The sequence below is a fragment of the Sceloporus undulatus genome, chromosome 2, assembly GCF_019175285.1.
Source record: "Sceloporus undulatus isolate JIND9_A2432 ecotype Alabama chromosome 2, SceUnd_v1.1, whole genome shotgun sequence".
NCBI lineage: Eukaryota > Metazoa > Chordata > Lepidosauria > Squamata > Phrynosomatidae > Sceloporus > Sceloporus undulatus.
Genome location: NC_056523.1, coordinates 306,627,825 through 306,655,747, shown reverse-complemented (window position 1 = coordinate 306,655,747; position 27,923 = coordinate 306,627,825). Strand labels below are relative to the sequence as shown.

Genomic DNA, 27,923 nt, shown 5'->3' with positions numbered 1-27,923 from the left:
CATTCAGAGTATACAGCATGAGGAAGGAGTTCAGGTGAGGATGCAAGACATCCGTTTTTAGGAACGATGCAACACATCCACTTTTAGGAACGACTAAAAATAAAGACTGCAACCTACAAGCAGAGGTGTTGGCAGGCTGAGTTCTAAATGTGAGAAACGTAATTAATCATCCAAGGTTAAATACTCAAGGTTAAAATGACAAAAATCAAACAGATAGAGAAGTACTTCCTTTAAAATAGATAGTGATTATGATCAAAACTGGAGGCAGACATTAGTTTTTAAGAGGACTGTAAAGGTGTGAGAAAGGCACTATTACCTGTAGTACTGAATATTTCCTTTGCCCAGCTGTTTTATCTAGTCAAACTGATTTTGTTTTTTAAATTTTAAATCCTATTTGTCCTATGCAGGGCCTGGCAGTAACAAGTTTCAAATATCATTGTCACTGTTGTGTGCCTTCCAAGTCATTTCTGACTTATGGCGACCTTATCATAGGATTTTTTTGACAAGATTTCTTCAGAGGGTGTTTTCTACTGCCTTCTTCTGAAGCTGACAGAATGTGACTTCCCCAAAATCACTCATGACTTCATGAGGATTTGAATCCTGGTCTCCAGAGTCATAGTCCAGTGTTCAAACCACTACACCAAGCTGGCTCTCAAAATATGGATACCAAGCCCATTGCTACCTAAGCTGGTGTCATATGCACATGCAGCAAGAGAAATCTAAAGACAGCTACTTCCTATCTTGAAGCATGCGAAATAATTTGAACCCAGGTCTTCTCAATGCAAGCTGAACACTCATTTTAACAACAGAAATAGTAGTGGAATAGTCTCGAAGGGAATAGTAATGGAATGTTTCCAATGGAACCATAGCTATACATAAGAATTTGTGTGAGAGAAGGAGCCCCTGAGGAAAATCCACATGCAAACTAGTTTTGAAATTCTGAGTTATCACAGCTTAACTATTTTCTATTCATGCCTACATTAAAATTAGAAGAAGCATTTCAGCAATATTTAAGCAGCTGAACACCATAATTTCTGCATGCTTCAATAGCCATTTCAATAGCCCCCAAATGGCTATTGTTTTTAAAACTTTCCAAGAAATGTTTTCTCTTGGCGCAATGTAAGCATATAAAATGTCAGCCTAAGAGATATAGCAGCAATTTGAAAATGCCAAAAGGAAAGCTAGAATTAAAATGTCACTGAGAGAGAGAATGAAATAGAGAAGCACACTCTCATTACAATACTTGGTTTTATAAGATTCTACTGTATATTAATATGCAGGAGAAACCACCAACAAATAGCAGAATTGGAAAACAGAAGGTGTCCTACATTAACAGTATAGCTCTATGCCTGTCTAGACAGAAGTGAGCCACGCATAATTTCTCCCACTAGGAGAATCTGGAAAATCTTGGTCTGTATACGCACTGCAGAAATAATCCAGTTAGACAGCACTTTCGAGTTTTGGGAATTGTACTTTTGTGAGACATTTTTACTTCTATGACGGAGAGTTCAAGCACCACAAGAAGCTACAGTTCCCAGAATTCCATACCATTGAGTCATGGCAGTTAACGTGGTGTCAATCTGGATTATTTCTGCACTGTGGATGCAGCCCTGGTCTATCACAAAGTTTTCTGCATGAACTGGGTCCTATCACTATCATTATGGTTTAGACTTGCATGCACAAGCATATACTGTACATGTTTTCAGATTTGCAAGCATCACAAAGCCAATTGAGAATGAAGGCAATGTTTTTGAAATCTGAACTCGTACATACTCATATTCAATTGACTCCTCCTTACAGTCTGGAGTTCTTTTATGTACAGTATATTATGCTACAACTGTAATGATAATTTACTGGGTAACATAAAAAAAGGCATGCACTTGCCTCAAAGAATTTAGAATCTAACTTTATATACTATGGGGGTGTTAAATGAAAGAAGAAAATCACAGAATCATAGAGTTGGAAGAGACCACAAGGGCCATCCAGTGCAACCCCCTGCCATGCAGGAACTCTCACTCAAAGCATATCCAACAGATGGCCATCCAGGCTCTGTTTAAAGACCTCCAAGGAGGGAGATTCCACCACTCTCCGTGGGAGTGTGTTCCACTGTCAAACAGCCCTTAATGTCAAGAAGTTCTTCCTTCCTTTAACGTGGAATCTCTTTTCCTGGAGCTTGCATCCATTGCTCCAGGTTCTATTCCCTGGAGCAGCAGAAAACTAGCTTGTTCCATCCGCAATATGATATCCCTTGAAATATTTAAATAAGGCTATCATATCACCTATTAACTGTATCTTCTCAAAGATAAACATACCCAGCTCCCTAAGTTTCTCCTTGTAAGGCATGCTTTCCACACCCTTCACTATTTTGGTTGCCCTCCACTGGACACGCCCTAGTTTCTCAACATCCTTTTTGAATTGTGGTGCCCAGAACTGGACACAGTATTCTAGGTGAGGCCTGGACAAGGCAGAATATAGTGGCACTATTACTTCTCTTGCTCTAGATACTATACTTCTATTGATGCAACCTAGAATCACATTGGCCTTTTTAGTTGCTGGATCACACTGTTGACTCACTTTCAGCTTGTGGTCTACTAGGAGTCCTAGATCCCTTTCACACATAGTCTCATTCAGCCAGGTGTCCCCCATCCTATATGCATTCATTTTTTGCGCTAAGTGCAGCACCTTACATTTCTCTGCTGAAATTAATTTTGTTAGCTTTCTAATCTTTTAAAGTCACTTTGAATTTAGATCATGTCCTCTGGGGTATTAGCTATTATTCCTAATTTGGTGTCATCTGCAAATTTGATAAGCATGCCCCCTATTCTTTCCTCTAAGTCATTGGTAAAGATGTTGAATAACACTGGGCCCAGGACAGAACCCTGTGGCATCATGCTAGTCACTTCTCTTCACAATGAAGAGGAGAGTTGAGAATGTCAAGGACAAAAGGGGAAAATATAACCAGGGCTGCATTTCAATCAAAGGTGAAGATTTAATCAAAAGGATTTTAGAGAATGTAGATTTTGAGCTTGGAAGGAAGACAGCACTGAGTGGAACTACACTGATTTTGAGGGAGAAAGGGAACAAAGCCTCAGACTAGTATCAAGGGGGTCTTTTCAGAGTAACACATAAGGTAATTTCAAAGGTATTTTATTTAGACTTTCAAGAGAAGGATTCTATGACTAGAAGAAGAGGACTGTCCACCACATGAAAATAGACCATGGTTTTCCATTACTCCAACCATTAGATGAGACCACTCAGTTTGATTTCCATTGCTTTTAAAAATAGAAAGCACACAAAATTAATTTCAAGCTCTGCTATTAGAAATCATTGTGATTTCTCTTTTACTTTATTCCTCTCTCTTCTACTCTTATGAAAGAGCCTCTCTGTTTAAGTAAAGATTGGAGACAAATTTGAGTAACTTTTGATCTCAGCCACTACAGCTGGAATTTTTGGTATCTTACACCGGCCTAAGTTCCCTTGTGGAAACAGCCCATAGGGGATGTTTTGTTCAGTGCGGAATCTTTGCATATAGTACAGGGCTGCAGAAACGGAGTTGCATGTGTTATGCTATTGTGCATGCCTGTGCACTGATGCACACTGATCTGTATAATCTACATTTCACATTGATGCACATTGTGCATTGGGATATGCACAATCACAATTCTTTAATGAAGTGGCATGTCTCAGCATTCCCATATAACTCTGTGAGCACACATTTATACACTGTATCATTCATGTTGAATCTTAGCCTACATAACTGTTTGTCCTAGTGCTAGGTATTACTCAGGACCTATTTTGGGGAATCTGATGTACTGGGGACGAGGCCTATGAAATTATAGAATTAATTCTGAAGAAATCTTTAGTTTGGTACAATGGGTTAGACCAGGGCTGCACAAGATGCAGTCTGGGGGCCGGATGCAGCCTGCCAAAGGATTTCTGGAGACCCAGCGTCCCATTGGGCCCAGGCAAACTCTGGGGGAAGAGTCCATTGCTCCCATCCTCCAAAGCCCCATGCAATTGGGCGAGGACTCTGGGAGCCAGGACATTCCTCACCTCCTGACAGTGGGGCCCTGGGCCTCCAGAAATCCCCCCCGGGCCACATCTTGTGCAGCCCTGCTGTAAAGGGCATTTTTGGCATGTGTTTAGGTCTCCCTGGGCCCTGATGAGACAAGAAGAAGCCTTTCTTCAAAGCAAGAAGTGACCTCCAGTTTACGTCTAGTTTTAAAAACAACAGAAAACAACATGACACCTAAGCTATTTGGGCCTGTGACTCTTTCTCCATCTATCTTAAGAGCAGAGTATTAACATCACATGTAGACCACAAGCCCTCAAGTTCACATTAACCTTTTATGGCCACCATGATACAAACCTTTGTAACATCTTTCCTGATGAAGTGATCTGTAGATCTCAAAAGATTACCCACAAAGTTGTGTATACTTTTTTGGTCTTTATAAAGAATTTGTAAGAGCAATGTTCACATTTTGACCAAAGGTTTTGAACTTGGATACCACCCCATCATTTCCTGGACATGAAGGAAGAGTTAGTCTGAATACCCAAATCCATTTGAAATGTAATTATAGAGGTACACCCAGAAATGTTCCTGCTCCAGAATGAACCCTAGAAATATACAGATTTCTCAAGAAGGTGCACTCTGTTCTGTTCCCAGTTGAGGAGATACAAAATGGCCATTTTCCTCCATAAACTCCATTTATGGAGGTTGTACTTCCATAATTACATTTCAAATGCTACTTGATAACTTTACATTTTGGAAGATGAAGATTCAGGATTATTCACTGGGAAAGATGGAAAGAAAAAAACATTTTTACTGTACAGAGGAAATTGATTCTATCTTTGAGGGGTTTCTTTTAAATATAACCTTTTTTGTCATATATTGGTGTTTTTGTTGTTGTTATTATTTATTTCTACCCCACCTTTTCAGGACTCAAAGTGGCTACAAGTTTAAAATTCACAGGATACAAAAGTTCAAACAAGATTAAACAATAAAAACATTTAAAACCAGATTAAAATATATTATCATTAGATATATGCAAACATCAGCATAACAGCTGGATCCAGCACATGGTTTAGGTGAAATGGGCCTTATAGAGTCACTCATCAAATGCCTGTCAAAACAGAAAAGTCTTTACTTGTCTGTGAAAAGAAAATACAAATTTATCATTTGCTGGGTTTGGAGTTTAGTTTGGCCTTTTAGGTATTTTGTGTTGCTAGTGAAAGTAAAGTACTGTAATAAAATTATTTTTAAAAAATGAGGGAGAAAGAATAGGTTGGTCATCAACATGTGCCTAAAATTAAGAATTGTCAGAGCATGTTTCATATGGAGGAAGATGATTCCACATAGTGAGAGCCACTATGGCTGCAGAGCAGTTAGGCTTGACATATCCTGCCTGGGGGCGGGACTTTCCCAGTTTGGGGCAGGTCTGCACGGTCCCGCCCCGGTTTGCCCCCACCCCCGGGATTGCCCCCGCCCCCGGGCGGGATATGGCAAGCTGAGGGAGGCTTTTCCTCGCTGCTTGGGCTCTGCTCCCCGCCGCAATCGCGGTGAGGCCCAGGGCCCAGGTGGTGAGGGAAAGCCTCCCTGAGAGGAGGATTCCCTCGCCGCTTGGGCTCCGCTCCCCGCTGCGATTGCGGTGAGGCCCAGGGCCCAGGTGGCAAGGGAAAGCCTCCCCTCAGTGAGGCTCCTATTCAAATGTAGGACACAAAAAAAGTGTCCTACATTTGAAAATTTTGTCCTACATTTCCCTGGTTTGGAGGTCCGGACGTATGGCAACCCTAAGAGCAGCAGACCTTAGGAGCACATCACTATGCTATCTTCCTCAAATGAACTTAAGGATATAATGTGTCTAAACATATCTCCCTATGTGCGCCTGCCTGAGCTCTAAGATCTTTGAGGAAGGCCTTTCTCTCAGGAGATTATCGCACTGGGTTCTGAGAACGTTCTCATCACGTGATGAGAACGGAACGCATTTGAGTATACTGCACGTATGTGTTCCAATCGGGTTCTCAGAACGATTAAATGTGTTCCAAATGTGTTCCAGGAGGGTCCAGATTTGAATGTGTTCCCAGCGAGCTGAAACGTGATGAAAACGTTCCAACAGAAGTGTGTGCGGTATTCTTATCCGTTCTCAAATCCGTTCCCTCATTCCTCCGTCTCCTGATTGGCTGAAAGAATGACAGGCAGGGAGACAGGGAGGCGAGCGACTGCAGTGAAGGAAGGTGTGTGTGTGTGTGAGAGAGAGAGAGAGAGAGAGGGAGAGGGGGGGAAGAAGGAGGGAGGGAGGGAAGGAAAAAGGGAGGAAAGGTGGGACAAGGAAGAGAAGAGGAAAGCAGGGAAAGAGAGAGAAAGAGAGAGGGAAAGAGGAGACCAGAGCAGAGAGCAAGAGGGAGAGGGTCTGGCTGCTTCTGGGGGGGGGGGCTCTAGTGTCATGTCCAGTGGGGCTCCTGTGCTGTCACAATGCAGGAGGCAGGGATGTCCAGGACCTTCTCCTCCTTCAATCCAGGAGGGAACCCACAAAAGCTCCTCTGTTTGGAGCACCACACAAAAGCAAGCAAACAACTCCCAGAATTCCATAGCAAAGAGCCAGACAAGAGTTAAAGCGGGGAGGGAAGCTCACAACCTGAAGGCACACATTACATGCACACACACAGGAGCAAAAGGGTGTCAAGGTGCCAAAAAGGGGAAATGGGATGACAGCAGAGGACTCTTCTTTTCTAACCGGTTTAAAGAGCTGCAATGGCTGCCAGGGCTCTGCCCTTGGTCCAGTCCCCTCCCTTTCCCTCTGCTTGAAGGGACCTCTGTGGAGCTCCCTTAAAGCCCAGGCTGCCAAGGAGGGGACTCTGCCCTTGGCCCATCAAGTTACATAGGTTTTATCCTATTTTCTTCAAACATATGCCAGCATATGAAGCCCCAACGTTTTATAGGGGCTTGCCTTCCTTCCCTCCCAAGAGAATCCTCGGACTCCCTTCGGAGGGAAGACAAGAGGGGGGGGGGGGGCGCTTGCCTTCCTTCCCTCCCAAGAGAATCTTCGGAGGGAAGACTTCTCAGTGAGGCTGAGAAGCACTCTCCCGGCCAGAGTCCCTAGGCTTACTGAAATCCCCCACCTCCCTTCCCCATAGAAATCAATCCAAAAACTGAGTTTAAAAGGAGCAGAGGCGAGCCCTTTGGCTCTGCATCTGGGAGAGATTTTAACCTCCGTTTTTGGATTGATTCCTATGGGGAAAGAGGGAAGAGAGAGAGATGGCAGGACATCCCCATAGCCAAGCATCCTCTGCCTCCCCAGAGGAAGACCCATAGGGCTCACTGCTCTTTTTAAACTCCGTTTTTGGATTGATTCCTATGGGGAAAGAGGGAAGAGAGAGAGATGGCAGGACATCCCCATAGCCAAGCATCCTCTGCCTCCCCAGAGGAAGACCCATAGGGCTCACTGCTCTTTTTTAACCTCCGTTTTTGGATTGATTCCTATGGGGAAGGGAGGTGAGGGATTTCAGTAAGCCAAGCCTCCCTTTTCCCTCTTTCCTGGGAGCAGCGCCTCTCCCAAGCCGTCCAACCACTGAGTGACGACGTCATCAGAACACAGCCCACAAAACGTAATACAGCAAACCGTTCTGAGAACGGTTTCAAGAAAAAGGAATCACAGTGCGGTAAACTGCCGTTCTGATCACGTTCTGATCACGTTTTGATTACTAATGCGGTAATATCCGTTCCAGGAACGTTCTCATCACGTGATGATACGGAACGTTCTCAGAACGCAGTGCGATAATCTCCTCAGTCTCACTCCTTCCCAGATATGATACAAGGCTACCTTGGTGGCTGCTCCCAGACTTTGGAACCAACTCCCAAAGGATGACTCCCTCCTTTCTTGCCTTCCACAGCCAAGTGAAAACTTCGCTTTTTCAAAAGGCTTTTAGAAATTAACAATTTAGCAATGAGCTTTTACAAAATGTTGTGGGTTTTTCTACATCCTGTCCTTGAATAAACATTTGAATTCCATAGATTATTTAACTGCTTTTAAAAATTACATTCATACATATTTTACTGATGTTTTTGTATGCTTTTAATTTGTTCTGGTTTTAATATACTGTAAAGGGTCTCTTATATTGGGGGAAAGGAGGGATATATATGTATGAGGTGATGATAATGATGCTGCTGATGGCAATCATATAACAACAGATCTGATGCTCTTTAAGGATTAATATTTGGGGAGGGCAACCAGTGGTCCAATTTTCTGCCCTATAGATATTGGGGCTGCATGGACTTCTAAAAAGTGTTTTTAAAAAGCCGAACAAATCCTGAAAGTAGCTGGGTTTGAACATGTTAAACAGTGTAAGGAGGACTGTGATGTATTTAAAAGATGAAATGTCCAACCTAGAGGCTTCATGGACAGGCAATTCACCCTCTTTTGCCATAAAATAGACTATCGGGGGGGGGGGGGAATCAAGGATGCCCAGGGGCTATGTGAGGTCTGTGGGCCACATTTCATCCAACACCACTACTTTATATATTAACAGTAAAACTAAATAGCAAATAAACAGAAAATGCAATTCCTTCAGCAAAGGTGTCACATACTGCTGGTGCATTTCCCTGTGCAGAAACTAGTCATAGAATCATAGAATCATAGAGTTGGAAGAGACCACTAGGGCCATCCAGTCCAACCCCCTGCCATGCAGGAAATCCCAATCAAAGCATCCCCAGCAGATGGCCATCTAGCCTCTGCTTAAAGACCTCCAAGAAAGGAGACTCCACTACATGTTGAGGTGGAATCTCTTTTCCTGTAAGTCAAAGCATTCCTCACCAGCTGAACTTGAAAAGTTACTTTCTAACAGTAATTGATTCCCATGATTCCCCATGATTCATTAAGCTGTATAATGATGACAGGATTACAAAAGTACGGAGCCGTCATTGTTCACAGCACAGTTTTAAAATCCAGTTTATTATATAACTCGTGTTGGTTTCATTCCTATTTTTTATTTTTAAAAAATAATCTTAGATTGAGAATGGCATAAAATATGATAAATTACACTCAAAAGACCCCAGAATGTCTAAAATATACTTTTATATTTAATGTTAAAAGCAACATTAAAGTACTCAGTAAACCTCCCTCATTATTTACCACCAATGTCATGTCATTCTAAATTGTGTGTTGTTGTTTTTTATCCCCCCCAAAAATCCCAGTGGAGGGCATAGAAGCTCTGTTTGATGTTATTGAGTGTGCAGGTGAGTGGACCCATAATCCAAGAGAACAAAAGTAGAGAAACTATGCCATATTCAGAGGCTCTGTATGCACACAGATCTTGTAGCACCTTTGAGATGGAGAGCCTTGTCATGTTACAAAAAGAAAGATGACAGGCAGAGAGACAGAAGCGGCTTTTTGTTTACTTTCTGCTTTACTATTGAGGGAGACAATTGTAAACTTGTGCATTTTGTTCTGCTGGGAAAATCTGTTTGACAAAAGGCACATGTTTATTACCAGCTCCCTCTGGAAGGAGAACAGGAGTACTATGATGTCAAGGTAAGCAAAAAGCTGCTTCTGTCTCGCTGCCTCTCAACTTTCTTTGGTAATGTGATAAGGCTAACTATGAGAAAGATGTTGTAGCATAAGCTTTCATAGACATAGGTCTACCTCTTCAGATCTCTGCCAAAGTCTACAAAAGCTCGTGCTGCAACTTATTTTTGCACAGCTGGTCTCAAAGGTGCTACAAGATATCTTTGCATAATGATATTCCAGACTAACAATGCTATAGAGTTTTTCATACACGGTGCTTCCGTCGCCCAAATGTCATCAAAATGGGGCGCAAGTGTCACCAGTGTGATCATGCCACAGGTTCTTCTTAAGTGGAACAGAAGCATTATCGCCATGGAATTGCCATGGAATCGTCAGGGAAGCAGCCCTTTTCTTATTAATGGATTAATCCGTTAATAATAAGAAAAAGGCTTCTCTGCTAATGATTCCATGGTGATAACTCTTCCATTTCACTTTAGAAGTGCCAGGCATGAGCACACTGGTGATGCTTTTACCCCATTTTGATGACGTTTCAGTGACGAAAGCGTGACGTTTGGAGCTCCATGTGATAATTCTAGACACAGGCTCTATAACAGAGAAGCATGGTTGAATTACTCCAGGCTCTAAGCACAAAAGGCAGCCCTAGCAATGTCAAATGCAAGTCCTCTTTTGCATATACCAATAAAAGCTGTTGTTTTCCATGTCAGTAAGGCTGTGGAGCCTTTCTGGGTATTCATCCTAAATAGGTTTAGAACCTTGAAGAGCTCCTTTCAAGTTTTCAGTAAAACCTGGAGCACTTTCACCATCCCACTGACATGGAAGCCAATGGCTGTCACTACTGTGCTGATTGTTGGTTTTGAGATCTGCCACCAACACCTATTTGCCCTCCTATATGCTAAAATGTCTTGCTTCCAGGTCCTACAATGGACCACTTGGTTCTGACTTTGCAACTATCGGAGGTGTCATCATCTCCATTTTTATCAGATACACGTGATGGGGTTATTGTTTAAATGATGGCTGTCAGGTCAATAGGGTTGGCATCAACCAGTGCAGTAACTCATGGTGTCACCCCACCCCACCCTGTGTCACATCATACAGAATCTTTATTTTTAAAAAAGTTGCACTAATGTTACTCTTAAATCATAATTCCCATATAACACTGAATGTAATGGTAATAGTTGTGTCATAAACAACTAGCAAAATTAACATTATACCTTTGAATTACAATATCCATATGCACAGCCAAAATATATGTGCGTGTACATTGTTTCATGTGATTAAAGTGAAAATTTAGGAAGATGTGATGTTTTTAAAGAAAAAAATTAAAGTATTTAAAAATATTTTTTAAATGTTTTTTTTAAAAAATATTTGTTAAAAAAGAAAGCTGGGTTTCCTTTCTCCTTCCACTGATCCATTCACACCATCTCTTTAGGTTTTTTAAGGGATGCAGGCAAACACCACAGCCTTTTCTAAAGGGATGCAAGTTTCTAAAGAGATGGGGGCAAACAGGCAGAAGTTGGGGAGCAGTAGTGTCACCTCTCCCCTTAGGGTCTCACCTGGTGTGGTCTGCACTCTCGCACCTCTCCAATGAAACCCTAATGTCAGGCTGACTTTTGATTTATTAACTTCTAATAGTGAATTCCCCAGTGAAGGATTATCAAGGCCAAATCAAATTAATTTTATTGCAAAAATCCTTCATCACTACAAAGCTGCTCAGCTCTTGCTCCACACTTGAAATCTGCATCCATTGAGTCAATAATTAAGGTACTGGATGTCCCTGAAATGGGGCCATTAATGGATAATGTGCAGAGAAGAAGAAGTGGACGTGGAGGCATTTGAAGTGAATTTGGTAAGAAATAGTATGTAGAGAGATCTTGTAGCACCTTTGAGACGAACTGAAAGAAAGAAGTTGGCAGCATGAGCTTTCGTGGACTTCAGTCTACTTCCTCGGATGCATTTCCTCAGATGCATTGGTAAGAAATTCATATCTGTTTCTTATTGGGTTAATTATTCTGACACCATTATAAGGGAAGAACATGCTTTTTGGATAAAATTTGAATTTTAAAACAGTATGGTGGAATGGTTAGAATTTAGGAGAGCTACATTGTTTCTGTTATGGTCACCTCCACAATCCCTGAGAAGGGATGAAAGATAGGTATATACAGTGCTGGACAAGACTGGACAGACTAGGTAAGAAGAAGAAGAACAGACACTTAACACCTGTTCCATGTTTTGGTCATTTTTCTACCCTCCAAGATTCAGTCTGCCTTGTCAGCCCACCGTCTGGTCTCTTAGTTGTAAGCTATTGTAAACTTTTAACATGTTTTAACTCATTAAAGGGTTCAATATGCTCTTCTTCAGTAGAGTGTCCACTACTGTTTTAAATTGTTTTACACGATTTCAATTTATTTTATTTGCATGATGTTCTGAGACCCCATCATATAAGACATAATATAAATCTATTAGTAAATGAATAAATGTTCAAGTTCCCACTCAACCATGAAGCTCACCTTAGGCCAATCACTTTCTCACCGTTTAACCAGTATCCAAACAAATGAACACATCTTTCTCTTTGGTTTTTCCTCTAAGGCCCAGTATAGATGCCTTTATGTCTTATAATTTTTTCCTTTATGTCTTATAATTCTGGTGCACCAGACCCCGTGCTACATGTTGGAATTATGGACAGGCTTGATTTGTAACATGGTTTGGCTAATTATGAGGTTCAGTGGCTTCAGTAATTGCAGTTGTCTCAAGCCTGATACTAACTCATATACAGTACATCTTTCTGAGTCCAAGCACAAGCAATATCTGCAACCAGAGTGAATTACTGGGGACCAACTGTATTTTATTACCCCTTGAATATCTTCAGTATTGAACCAGTCAGGCTAAATTCATTAGGAAGCTGAAGATAACTCATCCTATGAATATTTTTCTTCTTGTAACAACTGATGCTGATAATGTTCCAAGTTCTGACACTCAGTTCTTGCTATTTCAGCACTGAGGTTGACATTCTTCTTGCTGGGAGGAAAACTACATTTAAATTCTGCCACTGGCACAGAAAGAATAATACTTCAATGAAGACGATAAGAACAAGTTATAAAACAATTCATCCGTAGTGGAACTATTTATTTCCTGGGAAAAGCTTGCAAGGAGGAATCAAAGGCACTATCCTCATTCTTAAAAACTGACAAGGATGCATTTGCAAACTTCATAGGATGGGTCATACTCCAAATAATAACAGAAGTGACAGGTTTGCTCAGATGGATTAAGAGAATTTAGTGCGAAGAGCCTAAATCCAAGTGGGCAGAAAGTAGACTGCAAGATGCCCTATGGAGCAGTGAAAACAATCCAGTTTTTACTGGATTGTTTTCACTTGAGCCATTGACCATCAATACCTCCTTTAAAGTATGAACTAAAGGAAGGAGTGGTTTGATTGCTCTTCCAAAAGGGTAGCCAACAGTCACCCCTGGAAGCCAACCTTACCATTCAGCAGAGTGAAGCAATTGTCTCAAGGAGGAAATGCTGGATGGTGGGTAAGGAGCAACAGCTTGAGAATCCTGGCTGAAGGAATCAGATGTTAGAAATAGGAATACACAAAAAACTGTTGCAAAACATGTCAACCTTCCTGGGCATTTCATTTTGGTCCTCAGAACAGTGGTCCATGAACAAAAGAATTACAAAGGAAGTTTGGAAAGAAATAGCAGAACTGAAATGTATCCACAAACTACAGTCCATCAGCAGTGGGTTGATCAAAGACAATGGTTTCCTGGCACACTACACATATTTCAACACTATTTAAACCCCATCCTTACGGGGGTGCCCTTGCCCAGTTCATCACATCTCCTCTCTGGTTTCTGCACTACATACCAGTACTCATTTATATGGTTATCTACTCTTCTTAGCTTTAGGCAACATCCTTTTCCCTGCCTCCCCCCCCCCCCCCACTATCATTAAAACTGAAGTCACCTCATCTCCATATCCACTAGGTTTTGAATTTCAATTGGCATTCTCTCACACAATCAGCTTATATAGGTCTGTCTCTCGACTCCCACTCCAATGCATGCATCTGAGGAAGTAGGCCCAAGTCTGTGAAAGTTCATGCTACCAGCTTCTTTCTTTCAGTTAGCCTCAAAGGTGCTACAAGATACCATTGAGTACTAAGAATCCTGACTGTATGCCTACAGTGGAACATGGTGCATCTCATAGCAATGGCAGTTGGTGGATCTCATAGAACAGAATAACAGAATCATAGAATCATGGAGTTGGAAGAGACCACAAGGGCCATCTAGTCCTACTACCTGCCATGCAGGAATACACAATCAAAGCACCCCCAACAGAGGGCAGGGCCGTAGCTAGGGGAGGGCAGGCGGGGCAAGGCCCTGGGGCCCCCAGTCAAAGGGGGCCCCGCGCCGCCCTCCCTCACCTCGCCAATCTCTTTCTGTCTTCCCTGCATGGCCCGCCCAGCCTCTACCTCCCAACAACAGGGAAGTCAGGAAGACTCGAGTCGTGGCCATGTGGGGCCTGAGCTGAGGGGGAGGTGGCAGGCTGGGGAGCTCTGGAGGAGAGGGAGGGAAGAGAGGCTTCATCAGGCTGCATCCACACTGGAGAAATAACCGGGTTTTTGGCAGCACTTTAACTCTTTTTCTGGCTCAAAACTATGGAACTCTGGGAGTTGGAGCATGTTGTGGGGCCCAGATATCAAGGCTTGAGTGTTTTTCTGGCTCAAGGCTATGGAATTCTGGGAGTTGACATATGTTGTGGGGCCCAGAGCTCAAAGCTTAACTCTTTTCTGGCCTCCTTTTATAGGACACGTTCTACATTGCAAAGTTCTACCCAGAAGGAATTTCAAAACATCCTCATTTTTTGTAAGATGAGCAGATGTCCTCCTTTTCTAGGATGTGTCCTATGTTTCAACTTTCTGGCCAGGAGGAATGTCAAAATGTCTTCCATTTTTGCTATGATGACCACATGTCCTCCTTTATCCAGGACACGGCCTACATTTCAGCCCTGCCCAGGAGCAATGTCAAAATGTCCTCCATTTTAGCAGGGTGACCAGACGGCATCCTTTATCCAGGACATGTCCTACATTTCCACCCAGGAGGAATTTCAAAACATCCTGGTTTGTTCAGAATTTGCCTTTGCCAGTGTTTCCTTGAGGCTGAGAGTGTATGACTTACTTGCCTAGTGGGTTTTCTTGCTTTGTTCAGAGAGTTTTCCTTTGGTGACTTGGGTGTGTGCGAGTGTGTGCCTTCAAGAGGTTTTCTTGGGAGGTTTGTTCAGAGAGGGTTTGACTTTGCCATCCTCTGAGGCTGAGGGAGTGTGACTTGCCCCAAGGTTTTCTTGGAAGATTTGTTCAGAGGGAATTTCTCTTCACCTTCCCTTAAGGCTGAGAGAGTGTGACCCAAGCCCAGTGAGTTTTTTATGCCCAAAGAAGGGATCGACCCTTGGTTCTCCTCCACCGCTGCCTCCTGCCACACTTCCTCAGATGCATTTAGCCTCAGAGGTGCTCCAAAATCTCTATGTCTTTGAATTCTTACATTATTATTATTATTAACTGAAAGAAAGAAGTTGGCAGCATGAGCTTTCCTAAAGTCTGCTTCTTCAGATGCATTTAGTCTCAGAGGTGCAACAAGATCTCCACAATATAAGCACTTATATTACTTTTTTTTTAAAAATAATGTTTTTGGATTTTAGTTGGTTATGTCCTCCATTTTTCTTAAATGTCCTATATTTTGGGGTAAATCTTGTCCTACGTTTTGGAGTAAATTTTATACTACATTTTTTCTACATTTTGTCCCAGTTTGGTGGTAGAAAATTATCCACTGCAACAGAGGCAGCATAAGCACTCTGGAGAGGTGCTGTGACGTCCCTCGTGCGCTGCACTATTTGGAGATGGCGCATGAGTCATGTCATTGACACGCACCCCATGTAAATAGCGGTGTGCCAAGATGGCGCCCTTGGCTCGCGGTAGGACTCAGGATATAAAAAATATATAGGGGCCCCAAATGTACTTTCTGCCCCAGGGCCCCTAAAGGCCTAGCTACGGGCCTGACAGAGGGCCATCCAACCTCTGTTTAAAAACTTCCAAAGAAGAAGACTCCATCACACTCTAAGGCAGCATATGTTTTTTTTTTTTAACAGCTCTTACTATCAGGAATTTATCCTGATATTTAAAAGGAATCTCTTTTCTTGCAGCTTGGATCCATTGCTCCGGGACCTAGTCTCTGGAGAAGCAGAAAACAAGCTAACTCCATCCTCAATATGACATTCCTTCAAATATTTAAACATGGCTATCAAGTCACTTCTTAACCTTCCCTTTCCCAGGCTAAATATACCCAGCTCCCTAAGCCACTTCTCATAGGGCATGGTTTCCAAATATTTCACCATTTTTGTTGCCTTCCTCTAGACATGCTCCAGCTTGCCAATATCCTTCTTGAACTATGGTGCCCAAAACTGGACACAGTATTCCAGGTGGGGCCAGATCAAAGCAGAACAGAATGGTATTATTGCTTCCCTCAATCTTATGGATGCAGCCTAGAGTCATATTGGCTTGTTGAGCTGCATCACACAATTGACTCATGTTCAGCTTGTAGTCTACTAAGACTCCTAGATCCATTTTGCATGTACTGTTGTCAAGCCAGGTGTCACCCACCCTATATCTTAGTCTTTCATTTTTTTTTATGCCTATGCATAATATCTTACATTTCTCTCTGTTGAAATTCATTTTGTTAGTTTTAGCCCAACTCTCTAATCAATTAAGGCCATTTTGAATGTTGATACTGTTTTCTGGGGTATTAGCTACTCCTCCTAATTTGGTGTCATCTGCAAATCTGATAAGCATTCCCTCTATTCCATCATCCAAGTCATTGATAAAAATGTTGAATAGTATTGACCCCAGGACAGAGCCCTGTGGCAACCTACTAGTCACCTCTCTCTAGGATGAAGAAGAGCCATTGGTGAGCACCCTTTGGGTTCAGTCTGTCAACCATGTACATGGCACAGTCAGTAAACCTGCTTTGGAGACAAGGTTCAGCACCTTAGATAAAATTTGCACAAAAATCCACTGCTGCATAGAAGATAATATTCCATCACCCAGTATACAAGTAAGAGTCAACAGCCAGCTCAGTCGATTTCTGTAAACAAATTTTGACTTTCATCTCAGGAAGCAAAATATCTAGAGCTGTCCTTAGCTTTCTTTGCACTTACTTGAATGAGCATTGAACACTACTCCAGGCCATGATATTTCCATTTTTTGTGTATGATTGCAAAAGCTGGACAGTGAAGAAAGCTGACAGGAAGAAAATCAACTCATTTGAAATGTGACACTGGAGGAGAGTTGAATGGATACTGTGGATAGTAAAAAGATCAGTGCATGAGTCTTAGAGCAGATCAAGCCTGAGCTGTCACCAGGAATAAAGATGATTAAACCGAGGCTTCATACTGGACATATAATGAGAAGACACAACTCACTAGAAAAGACAATGATGCTTAGTAAGGTGGGAGGCAGTAGGAAAAGAAGACCATACTGTGGATTGATTCAGTCAAGGAAGCCACAGTCCTGAAGTTGCAAGACAGGTGATAACCAGCGATCTTGGGAGGTCTCTCATCCATATGGTCAGCACAAGTTGAAGCAGACTTGATAGCAATGGAGCAGAGGGGTGGGGACACTCCAGAACATTGGGATCCAAACAGATTGGTATCCACTGGTTGATCTCTGAGAGATTAGCAGTAGTATGGCAACATTTCCGATTCCCAGCTGTTTAATAGCAGCAACAAAATAATTCTGATTCCTACTGTAAATTATAATGCTGAAATAATTAAAGCTCTAAATAAGCAGGAGTCAGTTCTTATGTCAAGGAACTATCAGTGGCATACACCTCTAGTACTCAGTAGCAGAGCTTTGGATTCTTTAATTCTGTAACTTTTGCAACAGGTTCTGGTTGATGCATCACTGGGGTCTAGTACAAAAAAAAGATCAAAGCAGATACCACATTTGACCTACAGCTTGAGGAAACTATTTCTAAATGCTCTGTTGTTGTCATGAGTGCCTTCATTTCTGACTTACGGCAACCCTAAGGCAACCCTATCACAGGTTTTTTTTGGCAGGATTTATTCAGAAGGGGCCTTCCTCTGAGGCTGAGAGAATGTGACCTCCCCAAGGTCACCCAATAGGTTTCTATGACAAAGCAGGGATTGGAACCTTGTTCTCCAAAGTCCTTGTCCCAACACTCAAACTGCTACACCACACTGCACTGTAGAAATAATGCAGTTTGACACCATTTTAACCGTCATGGTTTCATCCTACAGAATCCTGGGATCTGTAGTTTTGTGAGGCACCAGCACGCTTTGACAGAGAAGGCTAAAGACCTTGTAAAACTACATATCCCAGAATTCCATAGGATGGAGTTACATCATTTAAAGTGGTGCCAAAATGCATTATTTTTGCAGTGTAGATGCACTGTACATCTACTCAGAAATAAGTTCAACCAGGCTTCCCCCAGATAAGTAAGCATAGGGTTGAAGCCTCAAAATCCAAGTAACAGAAATCATTAACTGAGACCCCACCACTATGTTTTAGCCAACTGTTCTATATATCTTGTGTATATTTTGCCCCCTACTCTAACACTAAGTGCCATATCTACATACTGTGCAATGCTACACAGGTCTACTGAGACTCAGGTCTTACTGCTGTATGTTCAATAGAGCTTACTCTGAGCTGGTACACTCCAGATGAGTTGGATTTCAACACCTATCATTCCCTGCAAGGAATGGCCAGAAGGTTGGGGGAACAGGTGGTATACACCCACTGCTGCAATAGTCTAACTAGCTTCTGTGCACTCCCCTCCCCTCTGAAAAAAATCAAGTTAAAAAAGAATTGCCTCCACTAAAACAAGGTGAACTCTCCAAAAGGCAAGGTGAACTAATGCAGCAATGCCCCCATTAAAACAAGGTAAATTCTCCATTGAAACAAGATGCACACACCATGCACTCTTGGTCTTATGAAACCAAAATGGGGTCCCATGCTTATGGGAGGAGTTGCAATCTTAGGATGCATGTGAAAATTTATCCCCTGGACCCCCACATTGCCCCTCTCCAGCTGATTCTTTAGGCTGAACGCTTGAGCAGGACTAGGCAAGGATAACAAAATGTGTCAACAGCAAGCTGCCCCTCACTCCCTAAAGCACACACACACACAGAGAGAGAGCAATCTGTTGAATCTATTTATTTATTTATTTTCATTCACTCCCAAATCATTTCTAAATCAGCACTAAAGACATCTCTCTTCCAACACACCTAACCAGTCAATTTTCAATCATGATTTTTTTAAAAAAATTGGTATATTTTAATGAATGTATTATATGAGTGTATTTTAATGGTTTCATAGCATTGCGTTTCAACTGTTGGCTTTATGTGTTTTCTTGTTGAACCTTGTCTTGTATTTTAACATGTTCTACCCTGCCTCAAGCCTTAAGGAGAGGCAGGAAAGAAATAAAAATTATTGCAGTACATTTATTTATTTAAATCAGGTGTCCACTGAACTGCAAAGCACTTGTTCTTGAAGGCAGACCAAGCATGACCTCAGCAGGGCATCTTTCCTTAGGAAGATCACCTAATGGGTGAGTCCACGCATTGATCCACCTTATTCTGTTATAAGTGGCAGAGCCACTCTATGGTTCCAGAGACCAGCATTTGCCAGCCGTAGCTGGAGACAGTGATAGAGGGGAACTAGGGACCTTTTGCATGCAAAATGTGTGCTCTGATACTGAGCTATGAGATGTCTTGGCAGGATTAAATGCCATCTACCTGCAGACAACCATCGACTGTTCATCTCAGTGCAGTGCACACTGTTCCATGCATCGCTATATTACTGGCTTCGGTCTTTAAAGTATCCAACCGCAGGCATTCCAACCCACTTTCCTTGGTGGAGCTGCTCAGAGCTTAAGGTACTTGAAAAACAGGAGTCGATGGGGTGGAGAGGGAAAAAGAGAGGAAGAAATAACTGTGTGCTTTTGTTGTTATATTTAACTAGCCAGAGAAACACATCTCCAGTCAGCAAGCCAACCACTTTCTGTGTTGGAGTAATTAACCTATTTGCATGAATTAGATTTCAATTAGCATATATTAGATTTCAATTAGCAATTAGCTGAGAATCCATTCCTTTGTATTGCAGAATACAAAACATTTTTCCCTCTTGTTTTCTTCCTCCTCCTTTTTTCTGTAACATTCTTGCAGGCAAAGGATCCCTCCTCCCCACAGCAAAACCAGGTAGTTATGGAGAGAGCATATGAGAATACCTTTCTTCTGCCTGCTCCTGGCACACTACATGGATCACTAGTTCAGATGTCTTTTGTTTCTACAAATATTGCCTCTTTCTAGAATTTGTAAATTTTGCATAACCTTGGCCATGTATTTGGATGTTGTTACATATTTTAGATCGAGGGGTATTCCCCCCCCCCTCAAATTAGTACACACCTTTTATTCTGGAAAGCGTTGAATATTTTAAGTTCATGGTTTTCCAGGTCATCTGAAGCACAATGGTGTGTCCCTTATTCCTCACACACACACACACACACACACACACACCGGTCCCTTTGCAAACCCAGCTCTCTCCCAGATTCTTAAAAAGCACTATCATGCATTTGACATTTTGACCTAGCAACACGAGATCCAGTGTGGTGTAACAGTCTGAGTGTCAGACTAGGACTCTGGGAGACTGGGGTTCAAATCCCTACTTGGCCAGGGAAACTCACTGGGTGACCTTGAGCAAGTCACACCTTCTCAGCCTCATTGCTAAACCTCTTCTGAACAAATCTTACCTAGAAAAACCCATATACATCCTAAGGTCTCCGTAAACTCAAAATGACTTGAAGGCAAACAGTACATACACACAGAGAGATTCATCTCCCACAAATGAGGGTTCAGATGTTTCTTGCTTCCATTTGTGTGCAATCCAAATACAAAATCTGTCTCATTCATTAGCTTTCTCTCCTGCGGCAGCCTTCCCCAGCATGATTTCCTCCAGACATGATGGATACAACTGTTGTCTGCAGCTATGGCCTGGCTGTTTGTGGATGATGGGACTTGCAGTCCAGCATATCTGGGGGGGTGCAAATTTGGGGGAGATGTGATAATGAGAACATCCAAGTATTTGTGCAAATAGCATGAGCGATGTAAACCTTGCAGTGGAAAACTGCACTGATTGTCAACAATAAGAATGGAACTGGCATTGAAAAAGGCTTACTGATTATTATGATTTAATTGAAATCAGTTCTTCAAAGCATGACTATATTTACTAAGGTATAGTATTCTATATTGTTAGTACTAAAAGGAAGTCAGTACCAAAAGTACTAAAATACTATTCCTCCTCTTAATGACCATGCAAGGTAAATAAAGGCTGAAATGATAGTTTCATGGAACTATGTGGCTGAGAAAAGCATGTTGACCTTCCGGAGCTTCTCCACTTCAGTCCCACACTCCAGTCCCATTCTGCCCCATCACATCTCATTGCTCCAGGGAGTCATTTATGAAAAGTTTCACTACTGCTACAGACTTAAAACAACAATGACTGGCTTTGTGGTGGAAGACAGTCTTCCCTTTCAGGCACACATTGGACAACAACTCCCATAAGAGTAAGTGGAAGATGGTGGGAAACCTAGCCCAGCTTTTTTGGCAGGCATCAGGCTGTGTAGGGCTGAAACAAGGCTATTGCCTGTGCTGGAGCAAGAGTATCAGTCCCAAGAGATGCCACCTACCTGATCCATAGAGGTATTTTACTCCATGGAATAGGGCTTTTCAATCTGAGGTCTTTTGCTGTTTGTCTGTTGTTGTCTGCTCCTGATACACACAGAGACATGAACCTACTTCTAGCTCCTACACAGGTGCATCAGTCACTGCCATCACTGCACCAAGAAGCAAGCAAGTGTGCAGCTATCACAACCAAGGCAAAAGCCTTTGCTTTCAGCTTGCTTCACCTGAAACGCCACCCGCACTTTCCCACTGAAGCAGCTTCCATCCTCAAGGCCAAATGGTGGATCTGAACCCAACCCTCGTTGCCTAGGAAGGGAAGTAAAGTGCAGACCGGTGCCCAGTTTTACATTTTGGGAGGGCCAGAAGTGGGTAGAGGTCATGAAGCCAAACACATCTACAACAGAACAAGTAGGACCACAACAGAGTTCACATTATCATGACAGAATTTGCTTTTGTTGATTATTTAAAAGGTCCTTTAGATAAGGCTTTCTTAGGGCCAAGACACACTGCAGAAATAATCCAGTTTGAGACTGCCCTGGCTCAGTGCTAGGGAATCCTAAGAATTGTAGTTCTCTGACAGAGAACTCTCTGACAGAGAAAGCTAAAAGTCTCACTAAACTACAGTTCAGCATTCAGTCAGGGCAGTTAAAACAGTCTGAAACTGGATTATTTCCGCAGTGTGTTTTGGATCTTAGCTATTGGTTCTGGTCTGCTGGCCCTCAAGCTACAGGAAGCCAATGCGGAGCATGAAGTGAGACAAGCACATGCACCATTTGTCAGAGAGATCAATCGGCACACATTTCGAGGTGTCATTGAGACCTCTGGTGGAGGTCTAGCAGGTCCAACAGAAGGTGGAGACATTGCAGGATGAGATAGAAAGGCAAAGAAGGGGAGATGGTTCCTTGAGAAACCTAAATTTCTCCCCTTGTCCGAAGGAGAGCCCCAGGACAAAGACTAGAGGAACATACTAAGGGAACCCTTCAATGGCTGAGATTTGGAGAGAGGTTCTCCTGACCTAAACCATACAAGGTCAGTCAGAGACAGATCTCTTGGCCATAGACGAATGGGGAATACAAGCAAAAGCCTACCAGTGGTCTCCAAACTGTGCCCTTTCAAGAGATTTTGGACTTCACCTCCCAGAAGCCTCAGCCATGTTGGCCAATAGCCTGGGATTCTGGGATAAAGAGCACAGTTTGGGGACCACTGGGACTTCTGAATCCATCCCTGGAGTAGACCCATTGAATTGATGATATTCAGCTACGCTTGGAATAGTCAACCCTTAACTCAAAGGATTGACTCCAGTTAGGGCTCATCCAGGGTGAACAGACATCCTCCTTTTCCACGACATGTCCTCCATGCCCACCTTGTTTCCAGGTGGAATCCCAAAAGCATCCCTAAGGAACATGGATTTCAAGACAAGTGTGGCACATGATGACCAGCTACAAGCGTTTTGAGCTTTTAGCTGGTCATCATGTGCCACACTTGTCTTGAAATTTGTCCTCCTTTGCTGCTAGGACATCTGGTTACCCTTGGGCTCACCAATAGGGTCCCAGTCTGGACAAATAAGACAGTGAAGAGGATGCCAGGCTTCCAAACCCCCCACCACAAACGCCCCTCCTAAAAAAAAAAAAACCCCAAGGCAAGCCAATGGTCATCAAAGCTCAGGAAGGAGCTTTCCAGCCAATGTCACCTTTCCAGGAATGAACCCAGAGGAGGAGGAGGAGGAGGAGGAGGAAGAGGAGGACCCTCTTACTATCTGGAGCACATCTCCAAAAGGTCTCCATTGGCCTGGGTTGCTGAGGGTCACCATTTGGAAAAAAGGAGCCAAGGGAGGGAGGGGTGAAGCCAAAGCCAAGGCAACCCTCTCCCCCCTCCCCAGGGCCAGCCTTGGCTTCGGGGGTCCTTCTTCCCTCCGCCTTACCTGGGATGGCCAGGTTGGAGATGGGCACGTTCTGGAGGCTCCCAGGCAAAGCTGCCATCCAGTCGGCCAGCTTCAGCTCGCTCTTGCCTTGCGAGGCAGCCATCCTGCTCCAGTCCTGCCAGGGAAAGAAAGGCACGATGCCCGCCCTCCAGCCCCGACCCTCGCTCCCCACCCCAGCCTCCGCCTCCTCCTCGCCTCGGATCCCCGCCTCTTCTGCTCCTCTGCTCGCCTCCCCCTGCTCTCCGCCTCCTTCTCTACTTCTTCTCCTCTCTACCTCTTATTCTCCTCCCCTTCTTCTTCCCTCTGCCTCTTCTTCGTTTCCTTCTCTCCTCCTCTCCTCTCCTCTTCTCTTCTCCTTCTCTCCTCCTCCTCTTCTCCCCTCCTCTACTTCTCTCCTCCTACTACTACAGTACTATTCTCTCTTGCTCGTCTTCTCTCTACTCTCCTCTTCCTCCTCCTCCTCCTTCTCTCTTACTCTTCTTCTGTCCTCCTCTACTTCTTCTTCTCTCCTCCTCCTCCTCCTCTTCCTCTTCTCTCATCTACTTCTTCTTCTGTCCTCCTCCTCTTCTTCTCTCTTCCTCCTCCTCCTCCTCCTCCTCCTCCTCCTCTTCTCTTCTCTTCTCTTCTCTCCTCCTCCTCCTCCTCTATCCCTCTCCTCTTCTTCTTCTCTTCCTCTTCATCTCTTCTCCTCTCCTTCTTCTACTTTCCTCCTCCTATTCTCTCCTCCTCCTCCTCTATTCGCACTACATTGCCCCCAAATGGATAGACTATGCAAAAAGAGAAGGGTACGCATGGGAGGTGAGCCTTTAGAGGGAAGTGTGGCTCCCACTTCCTGAGAGGAGGAAAGCTGCCTTGGCTTCCTCTTGCTTTCTCCTGCTGACCTGCTTCTGTGCTGAGGAAGCACGCAAGCAGAAGGCAGCAAGGGCTCGGCCTTCCCGTCCCTCTCGCTTCCCCTTTTTTGGATACATTTGAAGTTAGGGAGCTGTCCAGGTGCTGAATTGATTCCCTTTCCTTCAGCACCTGGATAGCTCTTGCAACACTGATCGAGTTTTGGACAACTGGAGGAGCTCCAGAGGAAACCAAGGGCAAAGTTGCCATCCTGCAGTACTAGAACTGTATTCTTGGAAGGGCTGCCTGCTCACTCTCCCAGTCCCAACTAGGAGTCGATTAGTTAGGCTAAATCCGCACCACTTTACTACTCAGAAACAAGTATTTTAGTGCCACCAGGGCTTGTGGGGTTGATGCACCAGCACTTTTGGATTTGCGAGGATGGTGACTCCCTTGACCACCATAACTTGCACAACTTTTCCTTTGGGTTTAGCTGTAATCCTCATAGTAGGTGGGGATGGGATGGGGACTGGTGGGATAGGTTTAGCCAGGGTGAGTTTGTTGCTGGAAGCTAACTCTCTTCCAATAGCTTACAATGCAAACTATTGGGGGAACCGGCTTGTACAATTGGTCCTCTATATTCACAAATTCTGCATCCATGGACTCAACCACCCATGGCTTGAAAATATTCACCCCTCAAAAAAAAATCCCCAAAGGAAACCTTGCTTTGGCCTTTTAATGTCAGAGACATCATTTTACTATGCCATCGTATATAATGGGATTTGAGAATCCATGAACTTTGGTATCCATGGGAGGTCCTGGAGCCAAACCCCAGTGGATATCAAAAGCCCACTGAAAAGTGTATCTGTTATACCCAGTTATATAAGATACACAGCATTTTAATGGACATGGCTTTATCCTAGGGACTCTTAGTGAGGCACCCAGAATTCAGAACTCTCTGGTAAAGAGCTCTGCTTGGTTTCTCAAGGTAATTTGGGCAATCAAGCTTAAGCCAGTTTGATTCTGTAATATAGGCATGCCTGACTGTGCAGGGAGGGGACTAGATCTCTAGTGGTTAGACTAGATGAAGGGAATTCTAAGAGTTGTAGTCCAAAATAGTAACTTTTCTCTGTCCTTGTGCCTAGTGTCTCTGTGTCCTAGTGCCTCTCTCTCTAAGTGCCAAATCCCAGCCTTGTGCTGTAATAAGTGAATGTTTCAAAGGAAACTCAGGTGGTGACAACATGGATTATAATGACTTTATGAACCCCTACAGTGGCCAACCAGTCACCCCAGTTGCTGGGGGATAGTGGTAGTGGTATTCCATAAAACCATTCAAAGCTATGATTTGTTCAGCATTATTCATTAGACACACACACCCAAACACACACCCCCAAGTCTAAAATTCAACCAGCATTAATTTTCTACTGACCATGCTCTTCAATACTTTGGGAGTATTCCCCTCTTAATGTGCTTTACTCACTCTGCATATATTTCCCCAAGCTTCTAGTATCTCTCTCTTTTCCATAAAATGTGCTGCTGTGTCTACAGAAGGATCCCCCCTTAGAGAGTGAGTTTAGTTTTTCTGTATAGAATAGGCTTGTTAGGGTTGAAATAATCACAGGTTGTTACCAAAAGAGAATGAGTCCACAGTCAAGTGTCTTATTTCACAGGCTTAGTATGGTCAGCAGACCAGAGTGATACCATCTCTTTTGCTGTGTGCCTGCATACTAACACATCATGGCACATCTGGCCACTGAGTATTGTTAAAGAGAAAATATAAAATGAAATATATGCTGTTGGACAGTCATGACTGGCAGTTTGTGGTATGTTGTGGCTGTCTTTGTTTGTTTGTTGCATTTATGTACTTATTAAAATATGTAAAGTGGGCCCTTACCACTTGGGGGGATGGTTCTGCCCCCTCCCCACAGATGGAAAAGAAACCCAGGAATTCAAAACCATATTGGTCAATGGGTAGCAATGTGTGCATGCCCATGTCAGTGTGCCCATGGGTGCCCACCACCACTGGCTAATAAGGGGCAGGGCAATCTGTGAGACTTCCAATCTGCAGATGGCTTGCCAGGTCATACAGTGGGTTCACTGCATTGTTGTTGTTCTGTGTCTTGAAGTTCTTGCCAAGTTTTGGCAATCCTAAGGCAAACCTATCACAGGTTTTTCTTGACATGTTTCTCCAGAGGGGTTTTGCCATTGCCACTCTCTGTGGCCAAGAGAATGTGACTTGCCCAAGATCACTCAGTGGGTTTGCATGCACAAGTCAAACCACTGCACCATGCTGTCTCACCACCTTATATCAGATGCAGACAGCAGAACAACTGAAACAGTGTAAAGACACGTAACAATTTAAAACAATTTAAATGATTTAAAACAATGTGAAGCCATGTATGTTCTGACAAGGCCATGATACATAAGCCCCAAAGGATATAATAAAGAACCAAGATTGTGCAAAAATGAAGCCAAGACCTATACCAATCAGACCTCCCAAGGGAGGGAATTCTGTAAGTAGGTGCCACAGCAGAAAAGGTCTTTCCCATTTCCCCATAAAATGCATTTCTCTCACTGGCTGGACAGTGAAAATCTCAGTGCTCAGGAATTATCAAATTGATTGAGACGTCTCTCTGAGCAAGGAGAAGCTGAAATTTCAGCAACAGATTCAAGAACAATTCATCTCAGTCCCTCTTCTACAGTGATCATACTCTTCTGAACACACTTTACTTATTTATGGTATCAATAATATCTCACAAGAACATTGTCGCTTAGAAAATTGGATATTATGCTGCACTGATTGCAATCTTTCAATGAGTTTGATTTCTTTATATTGATATTTTACCTTTTAAAAAAGGATAAAGTAAAAAATATTCCAAAGGACTGTTAATACCTTTGTTATGACTAACCAAGATTTCACAAAGTTGTGGTGAATTATTTAAGGTTTCATTTTGCTTTTTCCAAATTCTTCATTGGGCTGGATAATTTTCTCTCCCTTCATCATTGTCTGTTTAACATTTAGCTTGATGAAGAGCTCAGGAATACTCAAATGCCAGCTCACCAAGTTTGTGACATTTTCTTTGGTTCTAATTAGGATATTATTATACTGTGAACCTTTTGACATAACATCCCAGATGGTTTAGTTTGTTAGAATGGCTTTTTTTTTTATTATGTGATATTAGGATCTGGGAGAGACATGTAACTGGAATATCATTCAGGATGTAGTCATGACTACTTACAGTACTTCAAGACTGTATGTTGACCATACAGCAAAATGTAACATGCCAAACCCACAAAACAGTGATACATTTATTGGGCCAACCAAAAATGCACAAAATCCACCATGCAAGCTTGTGAAGCTCCACTGGCTTCTTCATCAAGCAAAGGTGTTAAAAATCATACAGGAGAAGAAGAAGAAAATTGATAGAGTCACAGGCCTACATTTTGTCAAGGTGTTTCTGTTGCCAGTTAAGATGGTCTGGAAGGATATCAAGGCAAGTAGAGGCACATGGCCTCTTTGACTATGTGGGCTTGGGTTTTACCTGTACAGCACTTAAAACTTTTCCCAGATGGAACAGTACAGAAGCTTTTGAGAAATTCAATGTCCTTTGCCTAAGAAATGGGTGGGTAGCTTCACCCAGGACATCTATATCCCTCCAAACCATCTTAACTGATAACAAAGACAACATCTTAACAACTTGCAGGCTTGTGACTCTGATGTTGTCATTTTGTCTTCTCCTGTATGATTTTTAACACCTTTGCCTAATGAAAAAGCCAAGGAGCTTTGAAAGCTTTTATGAAATACAGATGGCCTTCCATATCCACAGATGTTACTATCTACAACATGAAAATATTTTTTTAAAATAAAAAAGCTTGATGTCACCATTTTCTATAAGGGACAGAATTCT

General features: G+C 42.9%; 1 protein-coding gene across 2 annotated transcripts in view; it reads right to left on the bottom strand.

Annotated features, from left to right (window-relative positions):
* Positions 1 to 23,300, bottom strand: part of PLCXD3 (phosphatidylinositol specific phospholipase C X domain containing 3) — a 120,105-nt gene extending 96,805 nt beyond the window's left edge. For both annotated transcript variants that reach the window (XM_042455520.1, XM_042455519.1), the window contains exon 1: positions 23,188 to 23,300. In XM_042455520.1, coding sequence (XP_042311454.1) covers positions 23,188 to 23,290 — 103 coding nt within the window. In that variant the 5' untranslated portion in view covers positions 23,291 to 23,300. The remainder of the gene's footprint in view (positions 1 to 23,187) is intronic.
* Between the last annotated feature and the right edge of the window lie 4,623 nt (positions 23,301 to 27,923).